This window comes from Podospora pseudoanserina, chromosome 6, assembly GCF_035222485.1.
Source record: "Podospora pseudoanserina strain CBS 124.78 chromosome 6, whole genome shotgun sequence".
Taxonomy (NCBI): domain Eukaryota; kingdom Fungi; phylum Ascomycota; class Sordariomycetes; order Sordariales; family Podosporaceae; genus Podospora; species Podospora pseudoanserina.
Genome location: NC_085925.1, coordinates 3,452,845 through 3,470,152, shown reverse-complemented (window position 1 = coordinate 3,470,152; position 17,308 = coordinate 3,452,845). Strand labels below are relative to the sequence as shown.

Genomic DNA, 17,308 nt, shown 5'->3' with positions numbered 1-17,308 from the left:
TCCTGACTCTGATCCCGAGGCGTAGCTGAATCTCTTATCGACGACTTTTGTATGGCCGTATGTCATCGGGTGACACTAGGCTGCATCAAACTAGATTAATTAGCACAACACCAAGTAGGGCTGAACCTGATAACACCAGCCATTTCCGAGACTAGAAAGATGTCGATCCTCCCAGCCTGCCATGGTTGTGCCTCTGGCCTGCTCTCCCAATGCCTCGTTCGGACTCTATAAAGCGCCATGTCGCATGCAGAAAGCCCCTGCGTCTTCCTTCCTGTCACCAACAGCCATCATCGAATCTGCAGTTTGACGTTTTTGCCACAAATAACAGAGTTCGGTGTACGTGCCAACTAGACAGTGTGATATAAAGCCAACCCACCATTGAAACCCACCACCTAAACCCCTTTTAGACATCAACGATGTCTAAACCAAGTGGCTCCACTGAGATCCCTGTCGACGACGACGATAAACAAGACTACGACGAGACCTCCCCACTTTTGGGTCAGCCTCATCAAAACAACACACCTTCAACATCAAAGATGCCGTTGCCATCACAAGATAATGACCCTTTGAAAGGTGCCGGCTCAAATTCCCAGGCACAGCCAGACACCTCCGACCAAGCACCAACAAATCCCAACAATGCGTTATCAGCATCGCAACCCCCTGAAGAGCAAAATAGGGGCCTCACCAAGAATCCCCCCGCCAAGAAATCAACCCCAACCGTCTTAAAATCCGACACTGACCTTTCCTGGGGCCAACCCGCCGGCCTCCCCATCCGTCGTACAAACGATGAGAACCTCGTCATCTTCCGTCGTGCCGTCGGCATCAACTCCACCCTCCCAGGCTCAACCGACTGCCGCTCCCTGGAAGAGGGCCGCAAGTCCGCCATGGGCATGTACGCAGCCGCCATGCGCGCCCAGCGCAACAAGAAGATGATCTCCAGACTTGTGAATCTTATAGTGTACGCCTCGCATTTCTTCCAGATCATCGTTGGCGCGTCGTTGACTGCGCTTGGGCCGTCGGCGGGTGAGCACACGATACTGATTACGGTTTTGGGGGCGGTGAACACCGTGATCGCGGGTGTGTTGGCGCTGTTGAAGGGACAGGGATTGCCGGAGAGGTTGAGGCATCAAGTGGCGGAGTTTCGAAAGCTGCAGGACTGGATCGAGCAGACGGAGGCGTTGTTGTCGGTGGGGGTGATTGGGAGGGACAGGAAGGAGGTCGGATTATTGGTGCAGGTTGCTTTCAAAAAGTATAATGCCGCGAAGGAGTGCGAGGAGGCGACGTCGCAGCCGGAGAATAACAGCAACGGGTATGGCAATGGGTACGATAACGATCATGACCATTCAGAAGGCTCGGAGCCACGGAGGAGGCAGAGGTTGTCGGATATTCCGCCATTGCAATGATGATGTGAGAGGAAAAATGAAGGGAAGAAGGTGCCTGTTGAAAATAAGGCTGGAACGAATTATTGTCTTCGTGGGGGTGTGTCATTTTTTGGAAAGAGCAAGAGGTTTGATAGTAAGCGCAATGGATGGCTCTTATATAATCAACAGTTTTGTGTCTGACCAAGTTTGATTAACAGGGAGGGAACCTAACATCACACTACATAAAATATGGCTGTTGTACAAGTATCCGAGTGAAGGATATCCCTCTAGGCCGACTCACCCCCATCCATAACTCTCGTCCCTCTCTTCCTGCCCAACAGCGGAATATCGTCCGTCACGCCCTTGATCTCATTCTGGCAAAAGAGATGTTCGCCTCCCCCACCCACAAGCGCCAGCCCATATCCCTCCTTCGGCACACCTTCATCATTCTCACCACCCACAAGATACACCTGATCGATGCTCCCCACCGCCAAGCAGATGTAATCCTTCTCGTTGTCGAGCGGCTGCCAATAGAGAAACGAGCCACAGTTTGAGCAAAACCATCTGTATGCCTTTGGACTGGTGCTGTAATGCTTGAGAGTGGGATTCTCTTTATTAGTCAGGGTGAAGGCGGTGGAAGCTGGAGCAATGACATGCTCAGCAAAGAAGAGAGAGCCTGTTTGCTTTCGGCATTGGGTGCATTGGCAGGTTTGTGAGAAGCGGAGGAAGTCGTGGTCAGGTGGGAAGGTGACGCGGTAGCGGACCGAGCCGCAGAGGCAACCTCCCGTGATCGAGGTCGGAATTGGGAAAGGGAAGGTCTTGGATTCGGAACTCATAATGCACTTGTTGAGCTTCTTGGGGATGTGATGATGATTAGTAAAACCACGTTGCGATCTGGCTCAGACAGCCTGAAATTTATACGCGTCGACGATCATGACGCGAAGGGCTCAACGCGCCTTTCAAATGACATGCAGTAGAACCATGAATGCGACTAATGTGATTCGCTGTTGTCCTGCTGCTGCCTGCAGTAGATCTACTCTTGGTGAGGGGTCCTTCCAAGACTTTTAATCTGAATCTGTACATCTGGGAGTCAATCGGATAGATGGATGACCCGAGAAAAAAAAAGATCCGTTGTCTTCTTTCATCACCCCTACTTTCATGGCAAGCGCATCGTCAATAGCATGCTTTTTGCCGTTTCTGATATTATCTCCATCCCTCACGCTCCCTGTGTCTCCTCAACCTCCTTCCACTTCTCCAACCTATGCTTCATTTTCAATTCCGCCCTCTCCTCCCTGGTATACAGCCCATCCCCAGTCCTCTCCCCCTTCATTCCCCTATCCAAATAAGTCTTCTTCAGCCACTTCAACGCCTCTCCACCCCCCAAATCCCTGCTCCTCTCCAGGTTATGCTTCCCAACCTTGTAAACAGTATCCAACCCAACCTCATCCATCCTCTCACACGGACCTTTCTCCGCATGGAAGAAATCCCTAAACAACGCATCGACATCCTCCGGCCTTGCCACTCCCTCACTCAACACCTCCAATGTCTCCCTCTTGCACGCCGCCCAGATCCTATTGAAGATGAACCCCGGGCTCTGCACTCCAGGTGGAACTACCATTGGCCTCAATCCCACATTCTCCATCTGGTCCGTCAAAAACGGGAAGATCTTGGGGTTGGTCTTCGAGGAAGACATAACCTCCACCATCCTATTCCTCGGCGGGATGAAGTAGTGCGTATTCAGCAACCGCTCCGGATATTGCAGTTCATTATCTCCGTACTTGATCATCTCCGACGTCATGAGACTGCTGCTGTTGGAACAGATGATGCAATCCAGCGGTAGATAGCCCTCGGCCAACGAAAGAACATCGACCTTGAGACTGAGGTTCTCGGGGAGGCACTCAATCGCCAACCAGGGGCCCTTGCTGCCACTCTCGAGCTCCGCTTCCTCTGCGGGACATGATGGCGGAGGTGCGCTCTCGTGACGGCCGGTGGTGGTGGCTACTCGGATATTGGAGGTGGTGTAGACATGCCCGGGGTGGGTACCTCTCGCAGCGCAATACTCGCCGAGGTTATCAGTAAGGTATTCTGTCGCTGACTTGAGGGCGTCATCGGAGACATCGTAGAGGGTAACTGGGCGGGAGTTGGAGGCCCATATCAGGGCTACTCGGCGGCCGATGGAGCCAGCGCCAATGATCAGAACGGGGCGCTCGTCGAGGGAGGAGGGCGGAGGGGGCCGCCAGGAGGAGGTGGAGGAAGGGAGGTCGCCCAGTGGGGGTTGGTTGCTGGAGAAGAAGGGGGAGAGGGTGTTGGTTGTTTCGAGGCGGCGGTAGCCGGGAATCTTGGGAGGGTGGTGCGAGGTTGGCGGGATTGCAAGGCGGGGGTGAAGGCGGGGGGTTGAGTTGTGTATCGCTCTTGGTGCCTGTGACGCAATACGGCGTGTTGTGCTGGTGAGGGCTCTGGTGAGAGCCAGTGTTAGTGGGGGAGCTGCTGCCCGGACTGCACTGTGGATTACAGCAGCTGGGGGCACAAGTTGCAGCGAGGATAGCATGGTTAAAGATGAACTGCTTATTTCAAAAAGAGTTGGGATTGCCAATTTGGATTTAGGATTCTGAAATTTAGTTCCACCTTCCCCAAAGCCATCGCGTCTATGCCGGTTCTTAAATACACTTTGTTTGTCCTCGGTGCCGTTGAATCGCGTGCTGTGGTGGGGTGACGACCATCTGATGATTGCAGCTGTTGCCCCGCACCTGGATGGAAGTCTTTCCATCGCAGAAGCACCACAAAAGCGATTAATGACCTGCAACCTAAACAAAACTCCAAGAGAAATGATTTAAAATCCTTTATTAGGTAATGCCTTACCTTTTATATGTTCAAGACATTTCCTTGGCCCGCACTCATGCAGCATTATAAGCCAATTCCACTTCATGGCTTGTCACTCTTGTTTACTTGACAAACCGCCCCACTTCGCCCCTTTTACCCCTGATCCCCACCACCAACTACACAGCGGGCAACTACGTTTCCGGGGGGTTACAGCCGCAAAAAAACAATTCCATTCTCATGATAGATTTACGGACTCGCGTAGTGTACAATATTTGAACATGTTAATCTAACATGGAGATAGCTCTACATATACGCCTTACTCCAGAGCATCGCCATCTCTCTGATACCCTACATCTCAACAAGATCCTCCCATACCAACAATTACCACCAGCTATTCCCGTATTTCATAATCTTATATAGTAGTTTCTGTCTCTTCATCATCTACAAAAAAAACGACAACAAAGACGGACCTGATAACAACCACACTTCGCCTACCTTAGGTGATCACGAACAGTAACAAAAACAAATACAAACACACCCAAAAGCAAAACACTACTTGTCAACCATCACAAAAAGCACCCTCACAAAGCCTGAAAACCATTCACATGCAACACAACAACTTCATAATACCGGTTAAAACCCCTACTTCCAACCCCAGCATCAATCTTGAACACACCCCTCGCTCCAATAGCATACTCCTCTTCGTTATCAACCTTCACTCTCAGTTTGCCATTGGCCAGAGTGCAGACTCTCGTTGTGGTCTGATCAGCTGCGAACTGGAAAGGCACTCCAGATTCGATTCTGACAGCCGCGACGGAGATATTTGATGTCATCTGTATTACTTGGTGGTTGTTCCGCCAAGATTATCATTCAGATTCGTAGCACGGTGTGCTTTCTGATTACAGATGTCAGCATCTTCTATCCCACTAGTCAAATTGAATGGCCTGGGTTTTCCCAGACCCACACCGGTTTGCTCTTGGGGCAGGATTTTCTTACTGTTTTTCTTTTTAACCAACAACCAACTACTGTAATACTAATTTGTTTACCATTTCTGGCCAATTTTGGCCTCATTTTCGCAGCCAGTGACTTTCCTAGGTCACCAGCCCAACACCACCCTCTTGATAAAATCACCCCACACAGTGCCAAGTGCCGATTCCAGAAGTGCTATGGTTGTACATGACCATCAATATGATTGGATACAACACCAAGATTAGGCTTAGGCATTCTCATACTCGATCATGACACTCTTTCCTCCCTGCCGAACGCCATCGCGGTAAACAGCAAAGTCCAGAATACCCCCAGCAACCGTCATCTCGATATCGTACTTGAGGACGTAGATAACCTTTCCCACGGGGTTGGTGAATGTTGGAAGGGTGGTCAGGTCGATCTTCGTTTCCCACTTCACCGTGCAGAGCGTCTTGATTTGATCATTTCAGACTTTGGGTGGCTGTGAGGCAGTTGTGCAGTAGATAGCCTCCACAATGGTCTGTTTCTGGTCGTCGTTTGTGTCAAAAAAATGACGTAGGTAGGAACTTGTGACACGTTTGTCTGAATTCCCGAGGTCGCCCTTCTATAGGTCAGCTCTAAAACAATCACACTCATGGAGCAGATAACGCTTGCCTGATTCAAATATCAGCACATCTGGTCCTTCGCTCTCCACCCGGCGTCGTAGTGGCAAAAGTACCTCAGAGATGCATCATGGACTTTGGGGTCCCAGGTGGCAGAGTAACGAACACCATAGCTGGTTCTGGAGATCCGCCCCTGAACATCAATAGACAGATTCGAACGGCCTTTGAAGCTAATGCTTTGGATTACAGCTCCGCGGCAGATGGCGGCCCAGCTTTGAACACAGTATTGTCAGCTAACCGAGTTGTGCCAACAAGAACAATGGGAAACCTACGGGCTGGCGCCACGAGATTGAAGTATCTCAATCTCATTTCCAAGCTTCTTCTTGAGATAAGAAAAGAGATATCTTGAACGCCCAAAGCCACCAACAAGAATGACATACTGCGTTGCGCGTTAGCCTCTTCAATGCAGAAAGTGTAGCCTGTACTTACCTTGGGACCATGTCCCTTCTTCCGAGTCACCGCAGCCTCCTGCTCTTGAACCATGACAAACATCTTGTCTAGGACAGGATCGAAAGCACGCTGAATCTCACCTCTTCCTCTCCCCACACCTCTTCCCACATCCCTTCCTCTTCCTCCATTCCAAAAGAAGAAGCCACCGCTAAGGTTTTTGCCAGGGACCAGTTTGCGACTTGACCTAGGTATGGTAATATCTCTGATTCAAGTTTGGCATTCACTTACAATTTCTTTTTCAGACATTCTTGATCGCAGCTACTTTGACCCATCACTTCGAGCAGCAGTGCACCAAGGGCCATGCTGGTCAGTCCGAAGGAGCAAGCGATGAGAGCTTCGTCAGTATTGAGCAGCTGCAAGAGATGCTAGAGTCCTATCGGAATGTCATCACGGACAAATCCAACCATGCAACAGATCTTGAGCACGAGAACAAGAAGTTGAAAGAGCAATTGAGCTCGGTCAGCGGAGACTCGCGATGGAAACTATCCAGCTTTCTCGGCAGGTTTAGTAATGAGAAAGCTCTTTGCACTCATGACACTGAGGAATACGACACCTACATCAGCGAGCTTGAGGCCAGGCTCGAGAATGCCGAGCACAAGTGCGTCGAGCTAGAAGTAATCATCAATCATCAGGCCGCCGAGCTCAGGAATGCCGAGCAAAAGTTCATCGAGCAGGAAGCTATCATCAAGCATCAGGCCGCCAAGTTTGCCAGAGATCTTGAGGAGCAGAAGTTTAAAGATCCCGTTGGCTACACGAAGGTCTCGGACAACGAGATCGAATCCAAATGGAAGCAGCTGCGATTTCTGGTTCGACAATTTGAGGAGAGCCACTTCCCCCAGTCCATCGATTGGGAGACTGCCAATTCGCTAGCCTTCTTGAAGTCAATTCCTACAGCTACCAAATACCAGGCAATGTCGCCGCGTTTTCTATCCGCTCATTCGGGCAGCGTATTTATGGAACTATCTTCACCACTACATCTTTCGCATCCAGGCCACTTACTGGAATGGGTCACTTGGTTCGTCTCTTTCCATCGTATTTCACAAGATAGAGGGTCAGTATACCAGCCCCTTCAAACGACCACATGTGTAATGGTTGCCTAACTTTGTCATTCTGATATCTAGCCACCATTGACGGCAAGGAGCAGGACGTCCCTTGCCAGAAACCCACACGGGAGAGTTTTCATGAATGGCGGTCCCAAACTGTGCGATTTGCCAACATGGTCCCACACCGGAACTATCTCCCTGTTCTTGTGTCTCATTTCTATTCGAGGAAACTCAGAGATGTGGTGGCCCAGGACACCAAAGAGGATGCGGTGAATGCCGCTGTCACCGAGATCATCACGCTTGCAGCAGAACTAGACACGATTTTCCGCACATCAACGGCAGACTTTACGATCGTCATCAGTGATGCCTGGCCTGATTCTCTTCTTGACAAAAATTACAGGTTCGGGTTTCCATTCAATCCAGATATGATGGAGCCCACGCGCCGTCTTCGTCCTCCGCCTTACTGTTCGAAGAGAAACGAGTCGATGAATGTCGACCTTGTTATTGCCCCCGGGATCGTCAAATGCGGGACTGCGGACGGGAAGCATTACGACAAAAAGAGGGTTCTCGTTAAGCTTGAGGTGATATACGATAAGCAAACCACGCAGGATGGGATTTCTATTCCGAAGAAGGTGAAGACATCGGGTTAGGGGGCCAACCCGTGTGGAAGAGAGATGACGGAGATGCGGACATGATAATCATGCCAGCTGAAAGATCCGTTTACCTTCTCAAGAATGACAGGCAAGAAACTGTGAGATAAACATGTAATGGGATTTGAGAGCTTTGTCATATGGTAGGCTGGGGAGTTAGCAAAAGTGTAAAGTGTAGGGTACCGCAGATACATAGTTTTGAACCGACTTTCACACAGCGCAGTATCTAGTTGTTGAGATATCACGATGCGTTCAGTGATCTGACTGGGAGTTTAAATATCAACACGCAATTTCTGTTGTTTTGAACAAAGCACAATCAAATCGAGAAAGCTTCAACATGGAATGCTTTTGATGCTTTGACCCCTTGGCGCCCCTGACTCAATGACGCAATGGATCTCGGATGCGGTGACAAACGAACTTCTCAATGACTTCATCAACATGGTTTGTTTGAAGAAGCAATAATGATGACGATGGACAGAGGGTACCAAGCATAAAGACGGAACTCTGCTGTGGTGAAAGGGAGCTTTTGGCAATAAAAACAATTGACCGACCCGACTTTTTGAATTGGCACCTGCAGTCTCAACACCTGCACCTGCACCTGCACCTGCACCCCCCACCTTCCCGGAAGACCACAACACAACCAAGCAGCTACTGAACTGCGACCTCTTGCAACATCAAACAACAACTCAATTCTCCCTCTTTCTCTACACCTCAACCAAAGTCGACTTTCCGCCACCGCCAAAATGTCCGACACCCGCAACGTTTGCATCACCGCCGTCGACGGCCAAACCGGCTTCCTCATCGCCGAGCTCCTCCTCAAAGAAGAGCGCTTCAAGAAGCAAATCACCAGCCTCAGCGGCCTCTCCCTCGACCCGAGCTCGGCCAAGGCCAAAGAGCTCGAGTCGCTCGGTGCCGTCATCGTGCCCCACAACCCCGGCCGCGAGCGCGAGATGGTCAATGCCCTCAAGAAGATCGGCTGCGACACCATCTGCCTGATCCCTCCCGCGAAGGAGGACAAGTTTGATATTTGCGTCGAGCTGACCAATGCGGCCAAGAAGGCGGGTGTTCAGAATGTGCTGTTGATCAGTGCTGCTGGGTGCGATTATGCCGAGAGGGATAAGCAGCCAAGGCTGAGGGAGTTTATTGATTTGGAGGCTTTGGTGCTGGCTGAGAAGGGTAATGCGGATGTTGCCTTGGGACATTCGCCTTGTGTTATTCGGTGAGTTTCTTCAACACCGTGGATGTCAAGATCTGCAACTGACAGGACTATTTTAGTGCTGGTTTCTACGCCGAAAACATCCTCTTGTACGCCCAGCAAGCCCAGAGCGAGGGCGTCCTTCCTCTTCCCATTGGCGAGAACCACAAGTTTGCTCCTGTTGCCCTCGGTGATATTGCGCACGTCGCTGCCCATGTTCTCTCCGGAAAGGGCCCTCACGGCTTTGACGACAAGCACCGCGGTCAGATGATGGTCATCACTGGACCTATGCTCTGCGCTGGAAAGGAGCTTGCCGAGTCGGCCAGCAAGGCTTTGGGTCAGACGATGGAGTTTGAGAATATCTCTGAGTATGTTTCTTTTGGCTCTTTTCCGTTCTCATATACGGTAACTAACACTCTTTCAGGCGTGAGGCGAAGAGAATCCTCAAGAACCAAGCCACCATCGACGACTCCGAGAAGGAGTACCTCCTCGAGTACTACAGCCTGGTGCGTGAGGGCAAGACCAACTACATCGCCACGACTGCTTTCCACGATGTCACGGGCGAGCACCCCACCGAGCCGGACGAGTTCTTCCGCCTGTATGCCGGCGAACTGCGTCCCAAGAAGAAGGTGAAGCACAATGGTGCTTAAACAATGAACCATGTACTGCCTCGGACTGGTTGGAGTTTAGGATCTGGATTTATGGATTGGGATTCTTTTGTCTAGGCGTTTATGGGTTGGGGGAGGAGCAATGGTACTCAAATATGCTGCCATGAAGCGGCACGATAGTGTTTTGATATGTGGGAACTTTCCCGCTTGGCTGTGTGTATGGCCTTGGCTCTGCAGGTTAAGCGTTCAGATATCGGATGAATGCTGAAAATAGCATCTGGCACAATACACTTTCATCTACCACATGAGGCCATGCTCTCTATGCAGTAAGCTTTGTTTGACTGACAGAGTAGGCTGGCAATCTATCGAGCCCGGCTCTCGGCACAGTTTAACCGGTTGTTTACAGCAGAGCTCTATCGTTCACCCTTGGCTGCGGTAACCAATGGGGGTTTTTTATATTGGCGAGGAGAGCGGGAGTTGTCTATCGGCTTCCATCTGATGTTGATGCTCGCTGGGAATGGAACACCAATAGCCCGGGTTGATGAGGTCTGCCATGGTAGCATCAGACGGGGAGTTTCTGCATCACTGGTATTGACGCCCACCATATTGTCACATGCCAGATAGCAGAGATTGACCGGGCAGATGGTGTTGCGGTAGATGCAGGGAATGGTCCAGTAATCTCAAAGTCTTCTCAACAGTGGGGGTACACTCAGCGGTATATCAACATGGCTCTCGCTGCTCCTTCCCTGGCCCTGCTCACCTCGACCTTTTGCTTAGGCATCGGGGGCTCCCCACAGAGATAAAATGCTCCTACTCTACCACCACCTCCTCTGCCTCCTCACCCTCCGCCACCATGCCCTCGTCAAAGCCCAAACAGTAGCGAAGACCTACACAGGCTGGGACTGGTACACCCCCCCTCCCCGTTCCCCTTCCCTATCCCCACCACTTTCTAACCACAGCCAGCTGCAAACCCATCTGCGCCAGCACCGACAACCGCCCCTCCCTCCTCACCACCCGCGGCGCCGTCCGCGTCTGCAACAGATCCAACCAGCCCCTTCCCACCACCGCCGGCGTCTCAGCCGTGACGGGCTGCCAGCCCGGCGTAAACACCAACACCGCCGCCTACCTCTGCGACACGTACCAGCCCATTCCCATCTCCAACGACCTCTCCTACGGCTTTGCGATCCAGGTCCAGGACAGTCAAGCAGCTGACCATCCTAATTGCTGTAAATGCTATCAATTGCGGTGGTTGACTGGGGCGGCAGCGAATAAAACGATGATTGTACAAGTTGTTACCCCTGGGGGTGCGGGGGGGGATGTCAAAAGGGGCGACATGATTATTTTGACTCCGGGAGGGGGGGGGGCCGCTGGGGCAGGGGGGGTGTAATGGGATGTATGGGGGGTTACAACTGGGGGGTGCACAGGGGGGTGAGGAATAGGCAGGAGTGTGAGAGGTTGCCGGGGGTTGTGGGGGTTGTTGTTGGAGGTGGAATTGGGCCGGGGGTGGTGAATGGGTGGGATGTGGTTTATCATCAGGTTGAGTGTCCGGGGCGGTTGGTGGGGATTTCGGGGTGTGTGGCTTGAGCCTTCTGGGGAGAGTGTCATGTCTGGATTGCTTGGAGGGGGTGGGCTTTTGGTGAGGGATTGGTGATCAAGAAATGAGTCAGTTGTGCTGAGGCAAACTGCATTATATGGTTTGGATGTTTGTGGTGGAGTCATCAGTCATAAGGTAGCTGTGAATTTGGTGATCTCTAAAAACTCTTCAGGACCTCGTGGTTTAGCTCTGGGCCATTGTTGTGGTAAACTCAAAAGAATAGGTCACATGCCAGAGCGAGTTCAGAACTGGCGAAACCTACTTCATTCAGTGGTACCTAGGTAGGCGGTAGCAACGCCCTGAAAGCACAGTCGGGTGTTCATCGCTCGCCCCTTCTCACACCAGGAAGCAGACATATACATGCTTCTTCCTTCTTGTCGCCTCAAGCAGACATCTTCCAAAAGTCACAATGCGGCCCCATGCGGATGACAAAAACAAAGGCCTTGACAACAATACACTTCAAAGTCAAGACGCCAACAGCACAGAGGCTAACATTGCAAAGACTGCTGACACCGTAGCGGAAGTCAGCGGGCAGACTGAGATCTTAATGGCTGATGACACCAAGGCAGAGGCCAGCGAGGATATTGACATCCCAATGGTTGATGACTCCAAAGCTGCAGTCAGCGACGATGAGTTTAGCGACTATGAGCTCATCGACTGTGAGTCCGGCGAGGAGGCCAACGGGGACGAGGACGAGGAAATACGTAAATTCCTCTGTGAGCATGCTCCCCAGGTGAGAAAGGCGTTAGACGATGCCGCTAGACGCTACGGACCTATCATCCGGGCTCAGATAGCGGAGGACAAGGAAAAGAAAGCGGCAGATAAGGCCGCAAAGGTGCAACAGGCTGAGAAGGAGCGTAGGGCTAGGTTTACGCCGGATGAGATCGCCAAGCGGAGGAGGAAAAATGAAAAGGAGAGGGCGAGGAGAAAAAGGAACAGGGCGTTGCTTGTTGCGAAGGAAGAGGCCGAGAGGAAGGAGAGGAAGGACAAAATACTTCAAAAGATCAAACAGTGGAACTTGCAGGAGGGGGAGGAGTCGGATGTTGAGTTTATTCTGGAGTAGCCCAAAAAGCAGGGACATTGGCCAAGACCTGGCCCGTCATGTTCTTGGTCAACATTGCGATGGTTTTACACTCTTTGAATCTTCTTTTGCAGCACGATTGAATTCACCGCTTTGGCATAAAGCATAACAAATAGCCCGTTACTCCTTCTTCCACTCCTCAAACTCCTCCTCCAGATGCTTCTTCAGCTGCGTAAACTTATTCCCAAAGTCCTTCCCGCACCTCCAGCATTTGAAATCCTTGCTCAGATTCCCGTTCTGGAATCCCACATCCCTCCTGACGTCGTCATCTGCCAGTGGATAATCCACCAAGGGAATAAAAAACTCGGTGTTGAAACTATTGTAGTGCTTCTTGTGCTTCACCTTGGGCGAGTGCATGTCCTTGCTGATGATGTGAACATGCAGATGATCCATGCTCGGGTGTGCGTGCATCCCGACCTTGATTTCTTTGAGATAATCCCGTCCTGGGGATCGGTTGGTGTAGTCTGTTGCTTCTAGACGAGGCTTGTTTGAGACTGAAAAAGAACCGAGCAATCTTTCTAGCTCGGCTGCGGCGAGTTTGGCTGCCGAAGCGGCTTCTTCTCGTACGATGGCCAAAAAGGCAGGGTCGGCGAAAGCTTCATTAGGACGGAGGAGGGAGTGCTTTTCTGAGCGAGGTAGAAGAAGGAGATGGACGGTGGCTTTGGGGAACGAGTCCTTGATGAGGACTGTGTTGGGAGTTACCCGGAGTACTTGGCTGCCAAAGGAGGAGGGGTTGTTGATATACTGAACTAAGGCGCCGCGCCAGCGGGCGGCTTTGTCTTTTGGACGCTTTTCGGGTTCTGGTGAGGCCGGGGCCTTTCTCTTCGGGGCCATGAGTTCGGCAAATGCATTCTTTGACTTTGACGAGGCCGATGATGGCTCGTCGTCGTGTTCTAAGGAATTTGCCCCAGCGGGGTGGTCGACGATGTCGTCAATATCTTCTGCTTGCTCGGCCATTGTGAAAGAAATGCACTCAATTTGCAGTTTTGAAGTTCCGTGAAATCGACGATGGTGGGTGTCTTGTTTTTTTGAGTGTTGGTGATGAGGTGGTCGTCATTGACGTCGCCGGATGACTCGACTGACAGCAGCCGACAGCAGAGGTGGCCACAGCTGGCAGCAGCTGTCCAGGGCAAACACCATGTGTAAGTGAAGATATTCGGAGGTGATGGGACGCAACGCAACTATGTCACGAGGCCAAGGTAGCATGAAAGGCCGTAGTGAGCTTGGAAGCGAACAACACGGGCACTGGGCGGAAACTGTTCATGAGATCGCATCTTCCCAGTTGCATCCATCCCATAATAGTGGGCAGCTTCTCACGCACCTCCCGGCTGTGTCTGCCAAAGCTTGGACTCACACGCGAGTTTGCAGACTGCTCACCCATGTGTCATACCAAAGTCAACATGCTACTTGAACAGACGAGATTCCCATCGCCAATGACATGGGACAATCACCCGCTTCTCTCCTCCATCTTTTCAAGTCCTTCCTTCAACTTTGCCTTGTCTTCGATCGTAAAACTGTGTTGCCGCGACCACCACTCCGGTCAACAACTCCTGTTCTTTCGTTCATTGTCCATTGTTACACCTCGTAGTTTGGTAGCTAAAAGACATCTGCTTGTCAACGAGGTATGCAGGAAAAGGAGTTTTTTGGTCCAATGGTGGCTCAACGGGCACCAGTGCCGTCGTCCACTTTTTAATGGCTCATGGTGCAATCGTCGCTAACACATCCATCACATTTGCGTGGATTGCGATGAATCTTCAGGTAGAGTTACTTCGGGGCTCAGCATCCCTTGTCGAGTTGGTTCTGCTGCTGCCACGAGCAGCGATGTGAGGTGCAAGGCATTGTAATGATGATGACAGCCCTCCTATTTTCTTTTCGAGGTCTGTGTGGCTGCTGTGTGGCTGTCGGGCTTTCTAATTGATCTCAAATAGCACCCTCATCATCATACGAGGCTGACCTTTCCAAGCAGACAGATGGCGGTGTTAACCCAGGGAAACCTTGCAATATACAGCTTTCCAATATCTCCGCGGGAGATAGCTGCAACTGGTCCAGGTATAGTCTTGTCTGAACATCGCGCTCGACCAGACTAATTGACATCATCTGTCCATGCAGGCTTCTTGTCCCAAGGAAATAATTGGAGACCCTTGTTGCGTCGAAGTTCCGAACCGCTGCAACAAATTGCTCGCATCTTCCCATCTTGAGAAAAGCGGACAAGCTACACCAGGCACAGACCAAAAATAGACGTCCGAAGTTGATAACTCCAAACGACGGGGAATGACCCGGCACCTTGCCGTCGCGAGGCCTCTAACTTCCAAGAACATGGCTCAGTCTGCGTCGCAGCTTTTTGGAACTAGCACCACAACCGTGTCACACTCCCGTAATGGCGATCATCTCAAGTCCGCCGTTGAGATCGTAAGAAAGCCGCCCGTCGGGGCGTGACTCGAATTGGCGCGAAACGGCGTCTGTCGTTAGACGTTAGACGTTGTGCCCAATGGCCCGAATGGGTGACATCTGACAGATAAAATGTCCAATATCCCCCCCACAGCTGGGATGATGGGATCACATCAGCCTCTCGAGTTTCTTTGCCTCCCCAGCGAGGTCAAGTTCCTAGCAAGACAAGGACTCGGTCAATACTCGGCAAAGATCATCATCCCAGTATAGCAACGATACCTCGCGATTATGAAGTCCTCCCCAATGATACTAGGGGCCCTCGCTTGGGCCTCGCTATCCACCATCACACTCGCCAACGACGGCCACTCACCACCAATACTTTCGCGATACAGAAGGTCTTCCTGCTCTGCCCTCGCCGCCGCTGAACTTACGGTTGACACTCCCTTGGGTACCGTTATCGGCACAACATATCCTGATACGCCCTGTGTCCGCCGATTCCTCTCCATCCCCTTCGCCCAACCCCCAGTGGGATCTCTCCGCTTTCTCCCTCCTGAACCTCTCTCCGCCCTCCCCTCCTCCCCATACAGAGCAACTCAATTCGGTCCCTCATGCATGCAGTTTCTCATGGAAGACCCACCAACCATCTTCACACAGTTCGTCAACCAGTACAACCTGCAAGGACTCAACATGACCTCTCCCTTTCTCTCCGAAGACTGCCTCTCTCTCAGTGTCTACGCCCCACCAGTTCGGGCTTGGGGCCAAAAGCTCCCAGTGATAATCTTCATTCACGGTGGTGCCTTCATGGCAGGCGGCCAAGACGTCCCCTATCAAATTCCCGCTAACTGGGTCCAAGATTCACAAGAGCATATTGTAGTCACCTTCAACTACCGCTTGAACATCTTCGGCTTCCCCAACGCCGCAGCTTTTGCCGGGGACAGCACCAAGCAAAACCCCGGCTTGCTCGATCAAAAGCTGGCCATCCAATGGGTCAAAGACTACATCAGCTACTTTGGCGGAGACCCAGAGAGAATTACCCTTTGGGGGCAGTCAGCCGGTGCTATCTCTGCGGCTTGGTACCAATATGCAGCTTTTGACCCTTCATTCCCCCAGGTTTCGGCCGTCATCATGGACTCTGGGACAGAGATCTTCCCGCTTGCTCGGGCGAGCACAGAGGACGTCAATCACGGAAACTTTACCGCCGTCGCGACCGAAGTCGGTTGTGGGGGGTTGTCACCTCAGGAGGAGTTGGAATGCATGCAAACCGCCGATGCGGAACATATTGAGGCGTTCTTGCAGGTGAACATGGAGGAGCTCATGAGCGGGAAGCCGTTCATTTACTTTACATCCGTGGTGGACAACAGAACCGTGTTTGGGAACTACACGGACAGGGCGATCAAGAAGGAGATTTTGGATGTGGTGAGTTAAACTCGACTAAAGAGACAGAGGTTGGGGGCCGGTAACTGACAAGAGGGGAAAAAAAAAAAAAAACAGCCGACAATCATCGGAACAAACGCCAACGACGGCATCCCCTTTGTCCCACTCACCGCAGAGGGAGTCAACTCCACCATCGAAGCCCTCACTACGGCAGTCTTCTTCTTTTGTCCCGCCGTGCAGGCCAGCGCGCTGCGGATCATGGCCGGCGTGCCCGTCTACCGATATCTTTACACGGGCAACTTTAGCAATGTCTCACCTGAGGCGTTTATGGGAGCTTATCACTCGGCTGAGCTGCCTCTGATTTTCGGCACTCACTCCCTGCTCCGCGGCCTGTCGACGCCGGAAGAGGAGGCCGTCAGTGAAGCGATGCAGGACGCTTGGGTGGCGCTTGCGAAGGGAGGGCAGGCTGGACTCGAAGCGACAGGGTGGCCGAGGTATAATCTTGACACGAGACTGGTGAGGGAGTTTGGGCAGTTTGAGAATGGGACGACGACCGAGGACGGGAGGGTGCCGCTGTCGAGTGTGGTGAGGGATGTCAGTTTGAAGAATATGGAGGAGATGTGCCCACCTATCTTGGATGCGTGGCTTGTGTAAGGAACGAGGGCGGGAGATATCGTTGTATGCTGTCACGAAGACTACGAGTATGGACATGGACTATTGATGTCTCGGATCGGGACACGCATGATGGAAGGAATGATTCATGATTATGAATGAGCGCTTACGGGGGTTAGCTCTGAGGTGTAGGAGGGAGTTCTGGAAGTGCCAGGCTTTTGGTCTAGAGTGATCTCCCATAGGAAATTGATGACCCTTATCTTTTGGTCTTCGGCATCAACGTTCGGCGTAATCTCAACTAAGCACGCTCTGTTTTCGTTGTCTTACCCAAAGGATGCAGCTTGTTTACGAGGTACGAAATACCTATCGACCGTTGCCCATGCCGTCATGCTGTGTGAGGAATCTGCATGTGAAAACACCCGTGCCTTGCATCCCCCACGTTGAGGCAGGTCATGGAGTTGAGTGTGAGTTCCATCTTGATGGGCCCTGTCTGGGACAGGAATG

At 51.7% G+C, this 17,308-nt stretch overlaps 9 protein-coding genes across 9 annotated transcripts; 5 read left to right on the top strand and 4 right to left on the bottom strand.

Moving 5' to 3' along the window:
- Positions 1 to 416: 416 nt before the first annotated feature.
- On the top strand, positions 417 to 1,403 carry QC764_608820 (uncharacterized protein; the record flags this gene model as incomplete). Its single annotated transcript, XM_062949363.1, has 1 exon — positions 417 to 1,403. One exon carries the CDS (start codon positions 417 to 419, stop codon positions 1,401 to 1,403), a length of 987 nt encoding a protein of 328 aa, XP_062798096.1.
- Positions 1,404 to 1,616: 213 nt separating this feature from the next.
- Positions 1,617 to 3,909, bottom strand: QC764_0098950 (uncharacterized protein; the record flags this gene model as incomplete). The annotated part of the gene is made up of 2 exons (XM_062941056.1): positions 1,617 to 2,255; positions 2,582 to 3,909. 2 exons carry the CDS (start codon positions 3,907 to 3,909, stop codon positions 1,649 to 1,651), a joined length of 1,935 nt encoding a protein of 644 aa, XP_062798095.1. The 3' UTR covers positions 1,617 to 1,648.
- Positions 3,910 to 4,762: 853 nt separating this feature from the next.
- On the bottom strand, positions 4,763 to 5,014 carry QC764_608795 (uncharacterized protein; the record flags this gene model as incomplete). Its single annotated transcript, XM_062949361.1, has 1 exon — positions 4,763 to 5,014. The coding sequence occupies one exon, from the start codon at positions 5,012 to 5,014 to the stop codon at positions 4,763 to 4,765; it is 252 nt and encodes an 83-aa protein (XP_062798094.1).
- A 383-nt stretch (positions 5,015 to 5,397) lies between these two features.
- On the bottom strand, positions 5,398 to 6,341 carry QC764_0098930 (uncharacterized protein; the record flags this gene model as incomplete). Its single annotated transcript, XM_062941055.1, has 4 exons — positions 6,239 to 6,341; positions 6,082 to 6,188; positions 5,916 to 6,021; positions 5,398 to 5,598 (listed from the first exon to the last, which is right to left on the bottom strand). Exons 1-4 carry the CDS (start codon positions 6,299 to 6,301, stop codon positions 5,398 to 5,400), a joined length of 477 nt encoding a protein of 158 aa, XP_062798093.1. The 5' UTR covers positions 6,302 to 6,341.
- QC764_0098920 (uncharacterized protein) lies at positions 6,181 to 8,239 on the top strand (the record flags this gene model as incomplete). Its single annotated transcript, XM_062941054.1, has 3 exons — positions 6,181 to 6,199; positions 6,518 to 7,291; positions 7,381 to 8,239. 3 exons carry the CDS (start codon positions 6,181 to 6,183, stop codon positions 7,950 to 7,952), a joined length of 1,365 nt encoding a protein of 454 aa, XP_062798092.1. The 3' UTR covers positions 7,953 to 8,239.
- A 182-nt stretch (positions 8,240 to 8,421) lies between these two features.
- Positions 8,422 to 10,065, top strand: QC764_608780 (uncharacterized protein). The gene is made up of 3 exons (XM_062949360.1): positions 8,422 to 9,171; positions 9,228 to 9,515; positions 9,572 to 10,065. Exons 1-3 carry the CDS (start codon positions 8,696 to 8,698, stop codon positions 9,795 to 9,797), a joined length of 990 nt encoding a protein of 329 aa, XP_062798091.1. The 5' UTR covers positions 8,422 to 8,695; the 3' UTR covers positions 9,798 to 10,065.
- A 494-nt stretch (positions 10,066 to 10,559) lies between these two features.
- QC764_608775 (uncharacterized protein) lies at positions 10,560 to 11,142 on the top strand (the record flags this gene model as incomplete). The annotated part of the gene is made up of 2 exons (XM_062949359.1): positions 10,560 to 10,660; positions 10,719 to 11,142. The coding sequence occupies 2 exons, from the start codon at positions 10,560 to 10,562 to the stop codon at positions 11,140 to 11,142; spliced, it is 525 nt and encodes a 174-aa protein (XP_062798090.1).
- A 1,408-nt stretch (positions 11,143 to 12,550) lies between these two features.
- On the bottom strand, positions 12,551 to 13,387 carry HNT3 (aprataxin-like protein; the record flags this gene model as incomplete). The annotated part of the gene is made up of 1 exon (XM_062949358.1): positions 12,551 to 13,387. One exon carries the CDS (start codon positions 13,385 to 13,387, stop codon positions 12,551 to 12,553), a length of 837 nt encoding a protein of 278 aa, XP_062798089.1.
- A 571-nt stretch (positions 13,388 to 13,958) lies between these two features.
- On the top strand, positions 13,959 to 17,076 carry QC764_608760 (uncharacterized protein). Its single transcript, XM_062949357.1, has 3 exons — positions 13,959 to 14,270; positions 14,394 to 16,234; positions 16,310 to 17,076. The coding sequence occupies exons 2-3, from the start codon at positions 15,107 to 15,109 to the stop codon at positions 16,844 to 16,846; spliced, it is 1,665 nt and encodes a 554-aa protein (XP_062798088.1). The 5' UTR covers positions 13,959 to 14,270; positions 14,394 to 15,106; the 3' UTR covers positions 16,847 to 17,076.
- The last annotated feature ends 232 nt before the right edge of the window (positions 17,077 to 17,308 follow it).

Excerpts from the sequence above, each read along its gene's own strand:
- QC764_608760 (XM_062949357.1), top strand. The coding sequence starts at position 15,107 with ATGAAGTCCTCCCCAATGATACTAGGGGCCCTCGCTTGGGCCTCGCTA. Across the intron at positions 16,235-16,309 it reads AGAAGGAGATTTTGGATGTG|CCGACAATCATCGGAACAAA; the intron begins GTGAGTTAAACT and ends AAAAAAAAACAG.
- QC764_608780 (XM_062949360.1), top strand. The coding sequence starts at position 8,696 with ATGTCCGACACCCGCAACGTTTGCATCACCGCCGTCGACGGCCAAACC. Across the intron at positions 9,172-9,227 it reads CATTCGCCTTGTGTTATTCG|TGCTGGTTTCTACGCCGAAA; the intron begins GTGAGTTTCTTC and ends GGACTATTTTAG. Across the intron at positions 9,516-9,571 it reads GAGTTTGAGAATATCTCTGA|GCGTGAGGCGAAGAGAATCC; the intron begins GTATGTTTCTTT and ends ACACTCTTTCAG.